Source organism: Panthera tigris, chromosome A3, assembly GCF_018350195.1.
Source record: "Panthera tigris isolate Pti1 chromosome A3, P.tigris_Pti1_mat1.1, whole genome shotgun sequence".
NCBI lineage: Eukaryota > Metazoa > Chordata > Mammalia > Carnivora > Felidae > Panthera > Panthera tigris.
Genome location: NC_056662.1, coordinates 119,742,923 through 119,760,823, shown reverse-complemented (window position 1 = coordinate 119,760,823; position 17,901 = coordinate 119,742,923). Strand labels below are relative to the sequence as shown.

Genomic DNA, 17,901 nt, shown 5'->3' with positions numbered 1-17,901 from the left:
GCCGGCCCTCTGTGCCCTGCGGGAAGAGTCCTGCGCTGGCTTTCTCCCACTCCAGGCCGAGGGAGCTGCTGGGCACTCCACAGCTCTCTGCCTGCACTTCAGCTAAGTGACCTGTGGCTAGGGGTCCAGCAGGTCAGCCCAGGCCCAGACTCACATCGTGAGTTAGCGTGATGGGGGTGCAGGCAGGAAGCCACAGAATAATGGCCGCTACCTCCCCGCGTCCACCTGTGCCAGGCGCCCGCACAATAGGGAAAGCTGCCCCAAGGTGAGGGAAGTGGAGGTGAATGATCCTGAACTACCCACCCCCCACACGCTCCCAGCACAGCATTTGTGTCTAGGCCAATGTCAGAGAAGCTCTAATCCAGAAGATGGTAACAATGCAAAACCGCCCTCTGGTGGCAAGGTGTCCCTTCCCCGCCCCCACCCCCCCCCCCCCAACCACCCAGCCTCCATCCTGGTGGTGGGGTGGGAAACCTCAGCAAGGAGCCCCCTTCCGTCCTGGTGCCTGATCCCAGCCAGGGCCTGCCTGCTGGGGCCTCTAAGCCACCTGCAATGTGACAGCGACAGGGGAGGGCGAGGGGGAAGAGGGCAGTGTCCTCCCAGTGGCAGAGGCAGGAGCCCTGGCTGGGAGCCCAGAGCAGAGGCCGGGGCCCTGTCCCACCTCTGCTGCCCCACGTCGCTGTCACACTCGGACTTTCCGACCTGAGACGGGCCTGGAGGCTCACAGTGAGAAAACACGGAGAGAAGGGACGGGGAGCCTGGGGGGACTCCAAGCCAGCGTGAGGAGGTGTGACAGCCTTTACCACGACTGCCACTTCTCTAGAAAACAACGGTGGATGCAGGCTGGGCCCCTCAGAGGCCACGGAAGGCTTTCGGTCCCTCGGCTGGCAAGAAGGCGAGCCACGTCCCCCCTTCCCAGAGCCGGGGACTGAGCCGCCTGCCGACCAACAGGCACCCACGTCCCGTGGGGGCCTGGGGTGCGCCGAGCCCCCACGCCGGACCACGGAAGGCCCGCCTCTCCCGCGGTCCAGAGCCCCTCCCCCCAGAGGCCCCCACTCACGAGATGGCCTCCACCATGGCGAGCCCCATAAGGATGGAGCAGACGGCGTGGTCCTCCCGGTAGTCCGGCAGGCCGCAGATGCAGTAGTAACAGTCGCCCAGGATCTTAATCCGCAGCTGGTGGTATTTCTGAAAGAACAGGGTGTGCGGCGTGGCTCTGAGTCCCTCGCGGGCACGGAGGGCGGGCAGGGGGCAGAGCAGGCACCCGTGCGAGGCGACTGTGGGAACCCCGAGGGTGGCCCCCCGCCGCGCCGGAGGCCGAGCGGGGGCCGGGTACTCACGGCCGCCAGCTTGTCAAAGCGGGCGAAGAGCTCGTTGAGCAGCTTCACGAGCTCCTGGGCACTGCAGGCGGAAGACAGCTGGGTGAAGCCCACGATGTCCGCAAAGAGGATGCTGGGAGAGCAGGGAGGGCGCCACCGTGAGGCTCCGGGCAGCGTGCCTGGCCCCACCACCAGCTCCTGCCCCAGGACCACAGCAGAGGGGTCCCTGCTCGACCCCAAAGCGGCAAGCCCCTGGCACTCCCAGGGCGAATGCGGGGCTCTGACGTTTAGTTTATCCTCGTGGGCCTCTCCTCTCCGGGCCTCCTTCCCCCACGCTGCCTGCTCCTGCCCCGTGATGAAGTCACCCGTCTTGGTAGAACACAGCTGTTAGCCCCTAGGGCTGGGTGACCTCACAGACGTCACCCCCGCACTCTGGGTGACGTCTGTGCGATGATGGGGACTGACTACATGGCCCAGACGGCTCATTCCCGGCATCCGTCCGCAAGACTGCTCCCACGGGGGCCGAGGCTCACACTGAAGGCATGGCCTAACTTCTAGTCCTGGGGGAAGACTCTCGAATCCCACAGTGCTTGGCTGACCCCACAAAGCCCAGCCCCCGTTCCGCTCTTGGAGCCCAGGCCCACGGGCCGGCGCACCTGACGTTCTCGTGGCGATACATGTACATGGTGTTGAACTGCTGCTGGTCCTTTTGGCTCTCGTCCTTCTTCATGTCCTTTAGCATCTCGTCAGCCACATGCTTGGGCAGGATGGAAAGCATAAGGTTCTCCTGGGAGGAGGAGGAGAGGGTTGGTGGAGAAGCAGCTGACCCCACGGGGCCTTACAGGGGCCTCCCCCACGCTGGGAGGCAGCCGGAGGCCCAGGGCAACAGGCTCAGGGCTGTGACGGCACACCTTAAAAGCCCTCACGGGAGTCAGAAATCCATGAAGAAACCCAAGCTTGGTTCTGTACCTCCAGAGTGTCCTCAATGCCACAGGAAAGGTGGCAGTTCCTACGTGGACCTGTTCTCTCCTGCACCGGGAGGGTGCAGGATCTGGGTCACCTACCCCAGCATGCACAGAGCGATCACCCGAGAATTCTGACTGAACATGACTGAAGACCGACTAGGTGCCAGGCGGCATGCTATAATGTGCCAATGCCACAAAACGAGCGAGTCGCTGCCCTCAGAGGGCTGAGGGTCTCACGGGGATGGGTAAGCGGGCCCAGCGCAGTGCATTACGGTAAATGCCCAGACAGGAGAGGGACAGCGGGCAGTAACGAAGAAGGGTGGGTGTCAGAGTCTGCCGGGGGTGTTGGGGGCAATCAGGGACACTTCCCAGAAGTGAGGCTTGCCGACTGAGATGCTGGGAACATCTCGTCAGAGGGAGCTGCTCACACCAGGCCCAGAGACCTGGGACAGGAGGTTCAGGGACTTGCAGTGGTTTCCATGGGGGCGGGAACAGGGAACAGCGGCCCCACGGCTAGGTTTGGGGGGGGTCCACACTGCCACCTGCGGGCCAAACCTGGCTGCTGCAGTTCGCACAGATAGTGTCTCGCGGGGGGGGGGGGGGGGGGGGGCAGCCAAGCTCGTTTGTTTACATGTCACCTCTGGCTGCCCCCTCGCTCCAACAGAGTCGAGTTGCTGTGACAGAGAAGACGTGGCCTGCAAAACCGAAAGGGGTTTCTGGCGCTTTCCAGAAAACGTCTGCCAACCCCTGGTTCGCATCCTGAAGGGCCTCGTGTACGAGGCAAGGAACGGGGAGCTCCTTCCTGAAAGCTGTGGGGTAGGCCCAGTGCTCAGGGCTGTGACACAGGAGGGCGGGCCAGGTGACCAGTTAGCAGTCATCTGGGCAAAGTGGGGCTTGGCGACAGCTTGCATCAAGCAGGCGGGACAGGCCCGTGGCTTGGGCCTCTGGGTGGAAGGTGCCGGTCTCTTTAAGTGAGGAACAGAGGAGGAGAGAGAGGTGAGGGGAAAACCAGGGCAGATTTGGGACGCGTGGCAGGCAGACACTGAGCTGGCTCATGGGTTGAGCCTGCAGCCCCGCAGCACGGCTCAGGCTGAGCAACAGGGACAGGGGACAGGAGACAGCCCCCGGGAGTGGGTGCAAGGGGGTGAAGCCAGAGCCAGAAGCCCAGGCAGGGTGCTGTGCCAGGAACCCTGCGCCCCAAGATGGGGAGAACCTGAGGTTCGTAGGATGGAGGCCGTCAAGGGTGGAGGCCGGGAAGTGGGGCTACGGCGAGGCTGAGTGGAGGCCTGCGGGGCACAGCAGCGAGAGAAGTGGGGAGGGGGTAGGGGAGGAGACCGAGACAAGACTGGGAGCAGAGGCACGGCAGGGTCTGAGCCCAGCGGTGGAGTGGTTCTGAGGGAGCCATGCCGCACAGGGCAGCGGACAGGGAGGAGGAAGGCGGGCGGGCGTGGGAGGGCCAGGCGTGCTGTGTGTTGAGTGCCGGCTGCCAGAGCCACCTGGGGGCTACGCCACGAGCTGCTGCCTGGCCTGCCCAGGGGTTACTGGACCCAGAGGAACACAGGCTTGGCAGGGACACCAGCCTGGTGGGTACAGGGCTGGGGGACCTCGTCTCCCACCAGGGCCCCGGGCAGGGTGAGGGCCCCAGGCACGGGGGTGCGCCGGGCAGGGTGAGGGCACCGGGCTCCTGTTCTCCCTTGTGTTCAGCGGGCCCTGAGGCCAGAGAACCCAGCTCTACCTGTACTTTAAACACACCTTCTCTGAGGCAGGAGAACCAAGGTGGGGAGGTTCTGCTCCTCTCCTCCGGGTGGGGCAGCCCAAGAGGCTCCCCAGGGTCTGGGCAGAGGGCTGGGGCCTCACCTCCTCCGGGAGAAGTCAGCTTTGCTGCAGGGACAGCCCCTGCCCTTCCTCTCCCGGACAGTCTGAGACCAGAGCCCCCGCCCGCTCACCCATCGCACCACAGGAAGGTCCCTCTCATCCCGGTTTTCGTGGGGAGAATCGGTCCTCTTGCGGGAGTTACACCGTCGTAAGCAAGCGAGGCCCCCTTGGCCCGGCGGGCCTGGCACTTACAGCGACCACCGTTATTCTTCCGTTTCCACAGCTGTCTCCAGCACTGCTAAAACCCTCACGAGCAGCAGCGTTGCAGGGGAATGAGAAGCCGAAATAACCCCAGTGTTATGACCTCCATCTGAGCCCAGGAAGGAGCAACGGGGTCTCCTGGACGCTGCACCCCGGCACACCCGTCTGCCCTGCCGGTGTGCGGCGAGGGGGCTTCTGAAACCAAACTAAACCCAGGCACCTTGGAGAAAGCGCTCAGCTGGGGAAGAACAGGAGCCTCCGGGAGGATTTTCGAGAAAAGCCAGAGAGACCCGGGGCCCTGCGGGCTCTCAGGGCAGCCTGGGGGGAGGAGGCAGGCTGGGAGGTGGCAGCGAGCCTGGGGCTGGAATCCGGGGTCTTAGTCCCCGCCCGAGTGTGAGGCGCGCTGGTCTGTGCCAGGCCGGCAGGGACAGGAGGGCGTGGCGGTTACGAGCCCGACGGCCCAGCTCCCTCAGTTCCCTATATTGCCACCGACTCACTGTGTGACACCAGGCTGCCACTAACTCCCCTGTGCCTTGGTTTCCTCGTTGGGAAAGCAGGACGAAGTGACCCTGACCCGAAGGCACTGAGAACCGTGCCTGCACACGGCAAGTGCTCAATGTATTACAGCTCTTCTGTCACCTGAGGTGAAGTGTTACTGAGGGCGTGGGGTCGGCAGATATCTCAGGAAGACGAGGCCTAAACCTCCTTTGGGCTTTGAAGTTGGCCACAGGTTTATAGGTTAAGAGTCCCAGTGGGGTGTTCGAGGTGAGCAGAAAGTCCTCAGAGTCACTTGGCCAGGAGTAGGAGCTCTGTCTGGTCAGGCACAATGACGAAGGAGATGCAAACAAGGGTCCCAGCTTCCATGCGTGTTTTAGCCTTTCTCTCCCTCCTTCCCCACCTCCCCTCCCCACACCCACACCCCACCAGAGGTGCATGCAGGCGCTCACTAGGGGGAGGAAGAGGCAGATGTGTGAGGAGCGTGGGGGGCACCCGCCAGCCTGGGGAAGAGGTTGCTCAGGTGTGTGAGCCAGCAGGGGGCGCGGGACACCAAGGATTAGGAAAGTCACAGTGCTGTGCTGGGCCAGCCTGTGCAACCCCAGCAGCCGTTACCCACACTGTCAGGCCTTTCCCGCCCTCTCAGACCCTGACCCTCCAGAAGAGCTTCTCTGGGTTCCCTTGGAGCCAGACTAGTCCTGAGAGGTGCTTCGTGCCCCTGACCACAGTCCCAATTTCTCTGAAAACACAGCCAGGCGTCTTCAGGGGTGCAGGGCTGCCCAGAGCAGGTGCGGGATGTGGCTTGGCCTCCCCGGCATAGAGGCAGAGCCCGCTCTTCCTAAAATAGCAACTACTATATGTTTCGGAAGTCATAAGAATGTTGCAAGTCTCTGACCCATTAATAGCTCTCCTGGGAATTTCTCCAACAGAAATGATCCAAGAAAAGTAAAAAGATGTGTGTGCAAGAACTGCACTGTAACCTCACTCATACTCGAGGAAAAGACTAAGTGGCCCAAATGCCCAGCTGACGGCTCATTCGACCGGGACACATCCTTCAGATGGAAGATTATGGAACCTCAGAAGTGACCATAATGAAAAGTGCGACGATAAGAAAATGACCAGACAGCAACTGTATCCTGAGAAGGGGACCACAGACCCACATGTGCATCTGAGTCAAGGGGAAAGAGTCTGCACGAAACATGAAAGGGTAACTTGATCTGGCGAATGGAATTCAGAGAAAACCTGAAATGTTTTTCAAAACTGCTATATGGTTATACTGCTGGGGCTGCTTTTTCAAAATACTTTCTAAACCGGAAATAAACACAAAACTTCCTGTTGCCGCCAGCTGTGACCCTGACCCCAGCCTGTAATAACAGTTCCTGCAAGTCCGGGGGCGGGGGGGGCGGGCTTTGGACCCCCATGTCTGCTTGGATGTGAGCTGAGGGAGGAGACTGATGGCCGGGGAGGACCCCTGCCCCACCGCACAACGGAGAGGAGGCAGAGGCCCTCTTAGGTTGCCGAGCGACAGAACAATCACCATAGGCTGGTTTCTTGCTGTACCTCTCAAATACCACAATTCACTGGGCAAATGGACACCAGTGACCAATATTAAAATCGTCCCTCTTCTTCGCTAAGACTTTCTCATCTGCCCTCAACTTTTACATACGTGTAATACTGTCTCCATTTTGCAGGTGACCCAACCAAGGCATGGAGGGGCTAAATGGTTTATCCCAGGTTCCTCAGAGTTAGTGACAGACAGCACTGGAACCCAGGGCTCTTTGACCAAAAGAACGGGTGGTGTTTTCTTCTACACCAAAGGATGTGCTTTTCACACACGAATTCTCCCACCCACACTGGACGCTGTTCTGCTACAAATGTGAAGGAACAAGAAGTGCCCAAATCTTCCCTAGCAAGGACCTGACAACACTGTTCTAGAAACCCAGAGGTGAGCCCACTGGAACATTCTGTGGGCCCCAGTGCTCATGGAGTTGTTAGGGCACCTGGCTACTCCTTGCAGATGGGGACTGAGCTGAGACGTACGTGGTGCCCCAGCACGGGGCCCGGCAGCATCCCAGACCACCTGTGGGGCTCAGGGAGGCCAGGCTGGGCCAGTGGCAGCTGCTGGAGTTTCTTCTGATGGGTCAGCAGGGGAGAGGAGGTGGGTGCTGCTGAGGTGGACCCCCGGGCCTCCATGACAGACCTGGGCAGGCCTCAGTGACCTCCCTCAGCCTCAGTGTCCCCCCCGCCCCTCACTGGCTGAGGGCACGAGAAAACGGGCCAGTGCTGTGAGGCCCTGTCTCAGTGACTGGCAGTGGACCCTGAGTGTAACCAACAGGGCCAGACATGAGGGCCCGGAGATGCTGAGCCACCCCAAGTCCGTGAGGGAGGCCAGCTGCGTCAGTTCCAGAAGGCCTCTGCTAGGACACATGTGCAGTGTGATGCCACCCAATGGACTGAAAGCGGCCCAAGAACACGTGGTTGATGTGGGGAACTTGGCATTCGACGCTGCTACCTGGAGGAGAAATCTATGGGGAGTCCCTGGACGTCGGGCTCAGGGAGGTCCCTGGTTCGGCTGAGCCATCCCTCAGGACATTAGGACCCACGACCCAGTCTGGCCTTCGGAGTGGCAGCCTCAGCATCACCTGAGGCTGGTTCCTCAGGAGGCCCAGATACCCTCAGGCAGCTCGCAAGCACATTCAACTTTGGAAGTGCCACTTCGGGAGCATCAGAGGAGAAAGGTTTCCCCAAGGACACAGTTCACCCAGGCCCTCACCGGGGAGTGACCACAGGGTGTAGGAGCCTGAGGCCAGGCATCAAAGGGGGGCTGAGGAGCTGGGAACCCGGCCAGAGGAGTGGGGGCTCTGCAGTGGCACAGTGCGACCTTCACGTCTGAGGACGGCAGTTGTATGGAAAAGGGAGGACACTTGCTCCGGAGGTCCCCCCGGAGGAAGCTAGTGATGGAAAGCTGTGGGGAACAGACTGTTGCTTCCAGCGCAGAAAGAATGTTCGAAGAGTCAAAGCAGTTCAGTCGAAGAATGCGCTGCCCTGAGAGCTAGTGAGCTCCTGCCCCGGATGCTGGGTGAGCAGGGAGTCAAGCGCAGGATGGAAGACTAGCCCGGGGACAGGGAACCACCAGACTCCGTAAGTCCAGGCCTGGGGCCCTGCGACATGGCACCACACAGAGAGACGGAGAAGGTGGTGAGCTGCCTCACTCGGTCTCCCTCCGGTCCTGCCGTGCTTGAATGGTTATCCTAAAAATACACGCAAAGTCAAGGCCGTGACCCTCTCTGGGAAAAGAACCAAATAAGCCAAAAGAACGAACAAGCCGTGAAAGTCTCTAGCGGGCTTTCTGGGTACAGCAAAAAAACTACCCAGATCCTGGGGAGAAGCACCTGAGGCCCGTCCTGGGCGGTGTGCCACCCGGGGGTCGGGGAGGGGGGGCGGCTGGCTGGGGCGCAGCACGTGTCCTGGGCCTGGGATGGAGATCTGTAAACACGCATTTGCTGCACTGCTCAGGTGAGCAGTGAGCCCCTCACCGGGGCCGTCTGTCAGCATGGTCCCCCCCCCAGGCTCTGGGAAGGAACCAATCGAGCCTCCTCCTCCTCAGTGGTGACTCAGGCCAGGCCGCGCCTCTGTGCTGGCTCAGGATCGAGACAGAGGCAGGAGGCCTGCGCTGTTCCCAGGGGCCCTGATGAGGCATTCAGGAGTTCATTACAGCAAGGCAGCCGGCAAGGATTTGGATACATGAGCTTGGCTGATGAGAAGCTGAGTTTCTGCAACATCCTCAAAAAGGGGGCAGCGGGAGGGAGGGAGACTTCAATGGAGAGAGAACTCAGCAGTGATCTGGTGAGATGCTGCATGAAGCAAACATGTAAAGTCTGTATGGTGGGGCCTCGTGTATGCCCACGTGTGCCCTATACATGTGCTGTGTGTACACACACGTCACTACAACTCATCACGGGCTATGAGCAGAGACACAGCTGTCCACAAACACATCTGTTCTGGGCCTGATTTCTCCAGACTCTTAGAGTTTCCGGGCCGCTTCAAAGCCAGAAAAGGGCAATGGACTCCAACAGTGCCCATCCTGGCCTGACCCGCTGGGCAGAGGAGGCAGCAGAGGAAGGAGATGGGGGGCAGGAGGCCCCGGCCGGCTAGCCCTGGGAGGTCAGAGCCCAAACGGCTCACCTCTCCCTGATGAGAAGGCGAAGGACCATGGCATGTAAAATCTGGAAACTCCAGAGCCGTGTCGGGGGGCAGGCAGCCACCATCTAGACTAGGGACCCACATGTGCTACTCCGTCCAAAAGACACGGTCACAACCTCACTCAAAGAACAGTCACTGGTCGTCTCTGCAAGTCCCCAAGCTAAATGCTGGGCAGGTCAAAGGTGAAGAGTACTCCTAAGAGCTCGGGTGGTCAGGGCAGTCAGGTCACCTGGGAGTGACTGGTCTCGGGGGGCAGGAGTGCTATGCTGTCTTCAGCCAGGGGTGTGGGAATTCACAGGGGACGAGGGGCTGTAGCACTCAAAACCCAGCATCTCTTTAAACAAGACCCTCCAATGTGAAAACAGGCTCTGAGCCAGCATCCCCAGGGTCTCTCAAGATGTCGGCTCCAAGAAGGAAGCAGGGCCACACTTAATCTTGGCATTGTGGGAGCCAGACTAACAACTAAGTCACCACCAGGACATGTCACCTGGAACAGAACAGAAGTTGCACAGAGCCAGGGGCAGCCTAGAACCCTTACCCTGCTGGAGGGGAAGAGGGGACACAAACCATGGGACTTCAGTCACTTGCCCGGAGGCCTGCCTAGTCTCTAGAGACGGGGGCCAAGGTGACTGCAATTATCAGGAGATTGCCCTTTAGGCGCAAATACGGTCGTGTGTGTGGAATCTACAGCCCTCGCCTAGTGTGGCTATACAGAGCAGGTGCCCCTCAGAGATCTGGTGAGATGCTGAGCCGTCAACGAGGAGATGTGGCCCGAGGGGCAGGCCGTCACCCTCTAGCACAGCACTGCCAGAACTTTCTGCAAAGAAATGCTCTGTAACCTGTGCTGTCCAGTATGGTAGCCGTAGTCACTTGTAGCTGCCGAGGACACGAAGAGTGGCCAGTCCAACAGAGGAAGTGAGTTTTAATTTTTAGATTTTAATTCATTTCACTGAAGTAGCCACACGTGCCTAGTGGCTACCACATCAGACAGCACAGCTCTAGAACGCCGCGGCACGTAAATACGGCTTCCGCGCCCACCGTGGGTAACACAGAGCCGCTGCCTAGAGTGCCGCCTTGAGAACGATGCTGCAGCCGCCTCTGTGATCCATGGGAAAGAGCTCAGTATCCGCTTCCGACCTTGACCTGGAAGCAACAGCTCAACCCACCCCGGGCACGAAGTTTCCAGCGGGTTAAACAGACCCGCTCTCTACTTGCGAGGGTCGCTCGCGGTTTGGCTTCACTCCCTCTGCCTCCTCCCAGGGGAGCAATAAATCTTGCTGGTGCTTTTCCCAAACACAGCTCCCACCTTCCTCTTCTCCCTGGGCCTCCCCTCCGGTCCCCCTCCAGGGCTGGCTGGGCTCCTGACCTCCCCCCCACCCCCCCCAGGGCTGGCCTGGCTGCTGACTCTGGTCCCTCCCACACCAGGGATGAGCCACTGCAGTCCGGGGAGGACTCCCTCCGCCTCCCCGCTCAGCCCTCACTAACCTGCCTCTGCCCTTCCACGTGGATCAGGACTCCATTCTCCCCACCGCACACTGGCCAGCACCCACTCCTCTTCCTGAAAAGCCACCCAAGAATCCACATGCACCTTGTTAAATCCAACTCCGAACACACCTCTCTGAGCCTCCTCAGCAGGTGCTGACGCCCTCCACAGCCACCTTCCCCGGCGCCCTGGGCACCGGCTCCGCGCTCTACTTTGCGCTCACGGCTGCTCTCCTGCTGCATATTTAAGGAGCCGCAGAAATGCAAGCTCCCAGCTGTGCCCCTGCCAGATCCTCTGGGTTATACCGTCCCGTGTTGCTTCTGCCATCTGGGCGCGTAGCACCATGTTCCCGGCGGCACGTGCCAGGACACAGAGGGGCTTGGCGTGCCGAGGTAGTCGCCGGGGAAATGGGAGTTTCTACTGGGTGCTTCTCTCCTTGTCCCCCCTCTGGCTGCCTTCTGCAAGGCCCTGAGAGCCTCTGGGGCAGAAGAGAGGGTGCAGGTCTGAGACTCACGTAGCAGAATCACCTCCTATTGTCTTTGAGGAGAAATGATAAAAGTTTCCCCAGGTGTTGTCTGGTTGCCAACTGGCCTTGAGCTCCCCAGCCTGAGGCACTGTCCTACAGGGCCCACCATCCTCGACCCGGGAGGGCCCAGCAGGAGTCTGCAAATGCAGGCACAGCCCTTCCAGCCTGCCAGACGTGTGTGTAGCGCGTAGGATGACTGCCTTCCTGGATGTCTGTGAGACATCTCCAACTCAGCGGGTCCTGACTCTCCACCCCCCACCGAACCCATTCCTCTCACCATCCTCCCGTCTCTGTAAAGAGCCACCCGCCCTTCCGATCGCCTCCGGGCTAAAATCCCGACAGCCATCACGGACTCCCCACTCCCCCATCCCCCATGCCACTCAGCAGTGAGATCTGTTGGCTCTGCCTTCAAAAAACACCCAGAATCCTTCCCCTCATCACTTCCATCCTGGTCTAAGCCATTATCCGCTCTCCCTAAAATTACTACATAGCTTCTAACTGGCCTCCCTGCTTCCACTGCTGTCTCTTCTCCACCGGCAGCCAGACTGATCCATTTAAAACCTACAATCCTCTATATGTCCATCAAACTGATGAATGGATACATAAATTGTGGTTTATATACACAATGGAGTACTACGTGGCAATGAGAAAGAATGAAATATGGCCCTTTGTAGCAATGTGGATGGAACTGGTGAGTGTTATGCTAAGTGAAATAAGTCAGGCAGAGAAAGACAGATACCGTATGTTTTCACTCTTATGTGGATCCTGAGAAACTTAACAGAAGACCATGGGGGAGGGGAAGGAAAAAAAAAAGAGAGGGAGGGAGCCAAACCATAAGAGACTCTTAAAAACTGAGAATAACCTGAGGGTTGATGGGGGGTGGCAGGGAGCGGAAAGTGGGTGATGGGCATTGAGAAGGGCACCTGTTGGGATGAGCACTGGGTGTTGTATGGAAAGCAATCTGACAATAAATTTCATATTAAAAAAAACACAAAAAAACAAAACCTACAGCCCTCCAATGTCTCCAATCTCCTTCAGGGAAAAAGCCATGGTCCTTACAAGGTCCTACAGGACTTGTTCCTCATCATCTCCCTCCTTTACCTCCTACCTCTCTTCCTCTCACTTCTACTCCACCTTCACCTGCTGCCATGATGTCCTGTGAACGTACCTCAGGGCCTTTGCACTTACTGCTCCCTCTCCCTGGAACGTGGCATGGCTCACGCCCTAACTTCAGGTCTCTACTCAAGTCTCACTTTATCAGAAAGGCTTCTCTGGCCACACAATATTAAATAGCAACCTTCCTTCACCCCCAGGCAATTCCTATGCTCCTTCTCCTGCTTTGCCCACCACTGTCCTACCTCTAATAGCATATGCTCATTTACTTAATATCTATCTCCCCCACTGGAATCTGTTCTGCTTACAACTACATCCCTAGTGCCTAGAAGAATGCCCCAAATATTTGTGCAATGCTCTCCTTTAGACCTTCTAACAATCTTATTCCAATCTCATTTCACAGACAAAGAAACGGGGTCAGAGGGCATGATAACTGACTCAAGGACACGGGGCAAGTAAGTGGCCTGGCGAGGATGTGAATGCAAACCTTACTCCTGAGCCCTGCGTTGTCCGATCCTCCCATTTCCCAAGGTGGTCAGAAATGCAAGTTTTTATATAGAATGTCCAAATCCTTAAGTATTAGAAATTTAAAACTCTGGGCAGGTCAAACAAAGCCGATGCCCACAGGCCAGATGTCCAGAGACTACAACTAAAACGCCTAGTAAACAGAACTGAACAGAAGCCGTGGCCAGGAGGGAATGCGTGCCCACCCTTCTCTGGGTTTGCTGCGACGATTAAATGAGATAATCCAGTAAAAATGCAGCCCCGGGACTTGACACAAGGTAACTGTCCAATCAACTACGCCATTACTAAACAAGATGTCGGTCCCACAGCCAGAGAAAGGCAGGGATATTCCATAGCTGGTCATGGACAGCAGACGCTAAAACTGGGGATAAAAGTGCCGTGGCAGGATGTGACTCCGGCAGGGCCCCAGCTCAGAAGCCACGCCCCCCCCCCCCCCCCCCCCCCCCCATACACAGTGCCGTCTGCAATGCTGTCATCACCACCAGGGCCCGGGTCTACCTGACACAGCAGATGTCCTCCCACTGCCAGGAGCCCGTCAAGGCTTTAGAACAACCTGTGCTCCGCGGCTCATCACCTGCATTATCTAAAATGCGGATTTGTTCTAAGTGCTGAAATGCTAGAATGAAGAACATTCTGTGAAATCCAAGAAGTGGGGGGTGGGAACCAACAGAAGCACGGATTTCTACCCCACACCATGGGAAATCCGCCTTCTGGCTTTTCTCAAACCAAGATACATTCAAGGCTAAAAACGAAAACTTAACAACTATTAGCTATATTCACGAGTGGGCGTGTGAGGAAGTTAAGACAGCAAGTGTATTTCTTGGTTGACGTTGGGATGAGGGGGTCCTCTGTGGCTGTCTAGTAGACGACGGGTCTGCCCCACCTGCGTCAGGTGCTGCTGGCACAAGAGCCTGGCCGCAGGCCACCACACAGCAAGAGGCAGAGCTGTGGCGCAGTGGGACCACGTTCCTCCCACCCCACCAGCCTCCTCTCCCCCCGCGGCTCCCCAGGAGACGGGTCCCCAGCCCCAATCTCACTGTTGCCAGGACAACAGTCACGATGGACAACTGAGGACAAGAGGTAGCTGATTTCTCAGTTCTTCTCGCTCAGTATCTGTGTGTCTGTCTCTCTCCCGCCCTGACTTCCCTCTTCCCCACCAGCCTCTCGTGAGAGCAAGGCTCAGGGGCGGGATTACTCTCTGCCTTACCCTCACGGCAAAAGGCCTCGAAGGGAACAGTGAAGCAAGCGTGGGCAGAATGCAAGGAGGGACATCAAGAAGACAAGACACAGCGAGCTTACGAAATGGCAGCATGCCAGAATCCCAAGCTCGGGGGCTCCCGGGAGAGACGTTTGTGGCTTTTATGGTAAAGGGGTGGGTCTTCCCTCCAAGACATGCTCAAGGGCGGAAGGTCCTGCACCTAGAGAAAGACTCCACCGTGAAGAAGAAAGGCCATCCCTGGTCACAGTGACCCTGGGCTTTGGGTTTAAGTAAAAGGAAAGGCAGAGCAAAGTGGCCATTCTGCCCTGCGTGTCCCCCCCCAGGAGCTAAGTGGAAAACCACCCAGCGTCAGCCTACACCGCGCTCCCTAGGGCGCCCCGGATGAACATGACCTGGCCCTCACTGGGGCCGGTGGGTGGTTTTCTGACCTAGGCTCAACCCTGCACGGTCAGCCCTGGGCTCTCCCTCCTCACCTCTGAAGGGTGGGGACAGAGGGCAGCCCTTTCTTCCCTGATAAGGACAGGCTGACCCATCTAACGGAACGTGGTCTGAAGGAAAGGCTGGCTGCCCTCTGTGCCATCCCGTCATCCTTCCACCCTCCGCCGCTTCCTTGACTTCAACCACGTCCCCCTCCCTGGGAAGGGAACTCGGAGCGTGAGATCCAGGGGAGCTCATGATTCTGCAGTTTGTACCTGGCAGTAGGTATGTGCCGGGCGGATTTCCCCGATGCCTGTCGTTCCCAGATGGCAGCTGGGGCGCTTAGCAACCTGCAAGGTCCCCAACTAAACTCTGGTGCATGGCCTCAGGGGAATAAAGGAAAACAACCCCAGTTCTTCAGTCCCCTGGGTTTTCTGCTCTACCTTAACGGGCCCATGGAGCTGGGTCCTCAAGTCCACTTTGACGGCCATGTGTCACAGGTAAGGGCCATGGACTGCCTACAAAGTGAGATACGAGCACACCAGGGCCACCCTCCCGGACCTCAGCTCCGCAAGGACCTCAGAGCTGTCCGGCCCTGCCCCTCCCTGCAGAAAGAAGCCTGGAGCCAGGGAGGCTTCAGCAGGAGTGACTGGAACCTGAGGCGCCCATGCCTCTTCTTTTCACTACCCAGACATGCCCACCTCGGTGGCAAAGCAGAAGGGGAAGCCTGTGCACCAGGCCCAGGGCTGCTTTGAACCTTCCCTGGGGACGACGGCTGATGTCCACCTGTTGGGAGTCACCTGCCCTTAGCAGCAGGCTGGGAACTTTCACATGAGAGAGCAACCTCCCCGGTGACAGCAGTAAAGAAAACCAAATCAGAGGATCTGGGATGGGATCCCCTGGGCCTCACTAACTGAGGAGGGGCCGAGGCCCAGAGAGGAGCCTGCCCACGGGAGGCCACACAGCCACCAGGGCAGGACTTCCCCTCAGCACACGGTGCTTCCTCCCAAGGCAGTTTAGAGGACAAGATAAAGCCATGCCGACAAAATACAAAGCGGGATGCGGATCGTAAGAGCCAAATTCTGAAATGGAGCCGCCTCTGCAAAGGAGATGCTGAGAATTTAATTGGGCATTTTTTTTACACAGGCGTTTAAACACCGTGAGTGGCTACTGTGGCACTGACCTCAAACAGCTCCTCAAACGGGAGCCACGTCCAAGCCAGCTTCTGTTTCATCTCCCTCTAGGACTTTCTGCAGCCCTTTCTAGCATTTTCATCCCGTGATCTCATTTTTATGCTCGCCAGCGGCCCTCATAGGACAGTGAGATGGGACCGCCGGTCTCTGCTCCTGGTCTGCCCTCGGCCAACTTGCCCGGGAAGTCAAGTCAGCCCCGTGGGAGGCAGCCACCTGGGTCTCCTCCCACCTCGGCATCCCCGGAGCAGGAGCCATTGTGACAGCAGCAATAGCACTGAAGGGCCTCACCATGTTTGACTCGGCTTCGTGTCCTTACTTCAAGTGATTCCCCAACAACCTGATGAATGGCACCATCTTTAATCTCCCTTTTTCAGAAGACTGAAGATGAGAAGGTGAGAAAGGTGGGAAGGGTGGGAAAGGTGGGAAAGGTGGGAAAGGTGAGAAGGTTGGAAAGCCAGGTCTCACTGTTGCCCAGAAAACGCTGGAGGAAGCGTCGGATGTAAATCCCAGGTCCAAACTCCCCGGCAGGACTTGCCTCTGGTGCAAGCTTCAGACTCTCACGGAGAGGAGCATGCAGCACGTGGGTGTGTGTGTGCACGGATCTCAGGCTCCTGTCCTTCCGGGCAAGGAAAGGAACCTACTGCTCGGGGCTGTCCCGATACTCACCAGGTACCCTTCTCTGCGGTTTTAAAAAATCAGGCTTGGGCATGGGGTTTTCTTTTGAGGCGATGAGTACGTTCTGGGACCAGACAGAGGTGGTGCCTGGACAACACGGGGAAGGTACTTGACTGCACACTTTTACGTGGTTAACTTTGTAAGAACGTCCCCTCCGCGGAAAGGAAAAAGAAAAAGCAAAGCAAACCCGCAAAGTTCGAAAACCTTTCCTAGCTGAGCACACGACTGATCACGTTTGTATTCTTTAAAATTGTTTTTAAAAGAAGCACCCAAACGATGGGAAGTTTGGGGGTCTTTTCTATACTTCTCTGTTTCTGCACACTTTTATCCACCAACGGCAGCACGACAGTAGTCAGTACGAGTGGCTACGGGGTCCAGACACGGCGCTGAACACGCTCTTTACATTTAATGTCCACAGCAGCCACAGGACACAGCCATAAAGGCTCAAATATCTGGTTCTCGGCTGCTACTCTTATACTCTTATAAGAATTCTTGGCTGCTTTCTATGAGAATCCTCTACGAGAATGAGGCGGTACTTCTATAATCAGAAAAACATGGTTTTAGGACCCTCTCAAAACACAGAAGCACAAAAGACTTGAAAGAATAATTGTCTATCAGCGTTTTTTTCTTTACACTTGCGCTTAACAGATATTGCACGACATATGTCAAAAAATACACAGAAGCCTCTCCCAAACCCCAGTCTACCTGGCTGTGACTTGAACCAAAAGAGTCAACAGCAGGAAAGGGCTCACAGGCCACCACTACCGCCGTGGGGCCTCTCCCCTGCCACTGGGGTTTGTCAACAGGCATTTCTGGAGGAGCTGCAGGTTCCACGTCAAAGAAGCCTTTTCTCGATAAACAAGGAAACTTTAACCGTCTAAGTGCGCTCCCATTCACGGTCGGGAGGAGTGCCAATTGTTAGAACCTCTATATGAGATGATTTGGTAATATTTCTCAACATTAAAAATGTGCCAGGGCGCCTGGGTGGTTCAGTTGGTTAAGCATCTGACTCTTGATTTTGGCTCAGGTCATGATCTCACGGTTGGTGAGATTGAGCCCCGCAACGGGGGGGGCCCGCCTGGGATTCTCTCTCTCCTTCTTTTTCTGCCCCCGCCTCAAATAAATAAACTTAAAAAAAATAAAAGCACTTAAAAAATAAAATAAAAATGTACGTGCCTGGTTTCTCAAAAAATTAGAACTCTACGTAAAACTACCATATGACCCAGCAACTTGACCTCAGGGTATATGCCCCCAAGAACTGAGAGCAGAGACTCAAACAGGTACCCGCACAGCCGTGTTCACAGCAGCTGAAAGGTGGAAACAACCCAGTATCCCTCTACAAATGAACGGATAAACAAATGGGGTATACGCATGCAACGGAGTATCATTCAACCTTGAAAAGGAAGGAAATCCTGACAGGGGCTGCAACACGGATGAGCCCCGAAGACACCACGCAGAGTGCAACAAGCCGGTCCCAGAAGGACAAATAGTGTCTGATTCCACTTATGTGAGGTGCCTGGAAAAGGTAAATTCATAGACATAGAAAGTAGGATGGCGGTAGCCAGGACCGGGGGGGAAAGGAGGTGGGAGAGCTCATGTTTAATGGCCACGGCGTTTCGGTTTGAGATGATGAAAAAGTTCTAGAAGCGAATAGTGGTGACGGTCGCACAACACTGTGGGGGTACTTGGTGC

The 17,901-nt window shown here is 57.3% G+C and overlaps 1 protein-coding gene across 3 annotated transcripts in view; it reads right to left on the bottom strand.

Moving 5' to 3' along the window:
- ADCY3 (adenylate cyclase 3) overlaps window positions 1-17,901 on the bottom strand; it is an 88,249-nt gene that overhangs the window by 18,857 nt on the left and 51,491 nt on the right. For all 3 annotated transcript variants that reach the window (XM_042982365.1, XM_042982363.1, XM_042982364.1), the window contains exons 4-6: window positions 1,976-2,106; window positions 1,341-1,452; window positions 1,061-1,188 (exon numbers count right to left, since the gene is read on the bottom strand). In XM_042982365.1, the coding sequence (XP_042838299.1) occupies window positions 1,061-1,188; window positions 1,341-1,452; window positions 1,976-2,106 (371 nt within the window). The remainder of the gene's footprint in view (window positions 1-1,060; window positions 1,189-1,340; window positions 1,453-1,975; window positions 2,107-17,901) is intronic.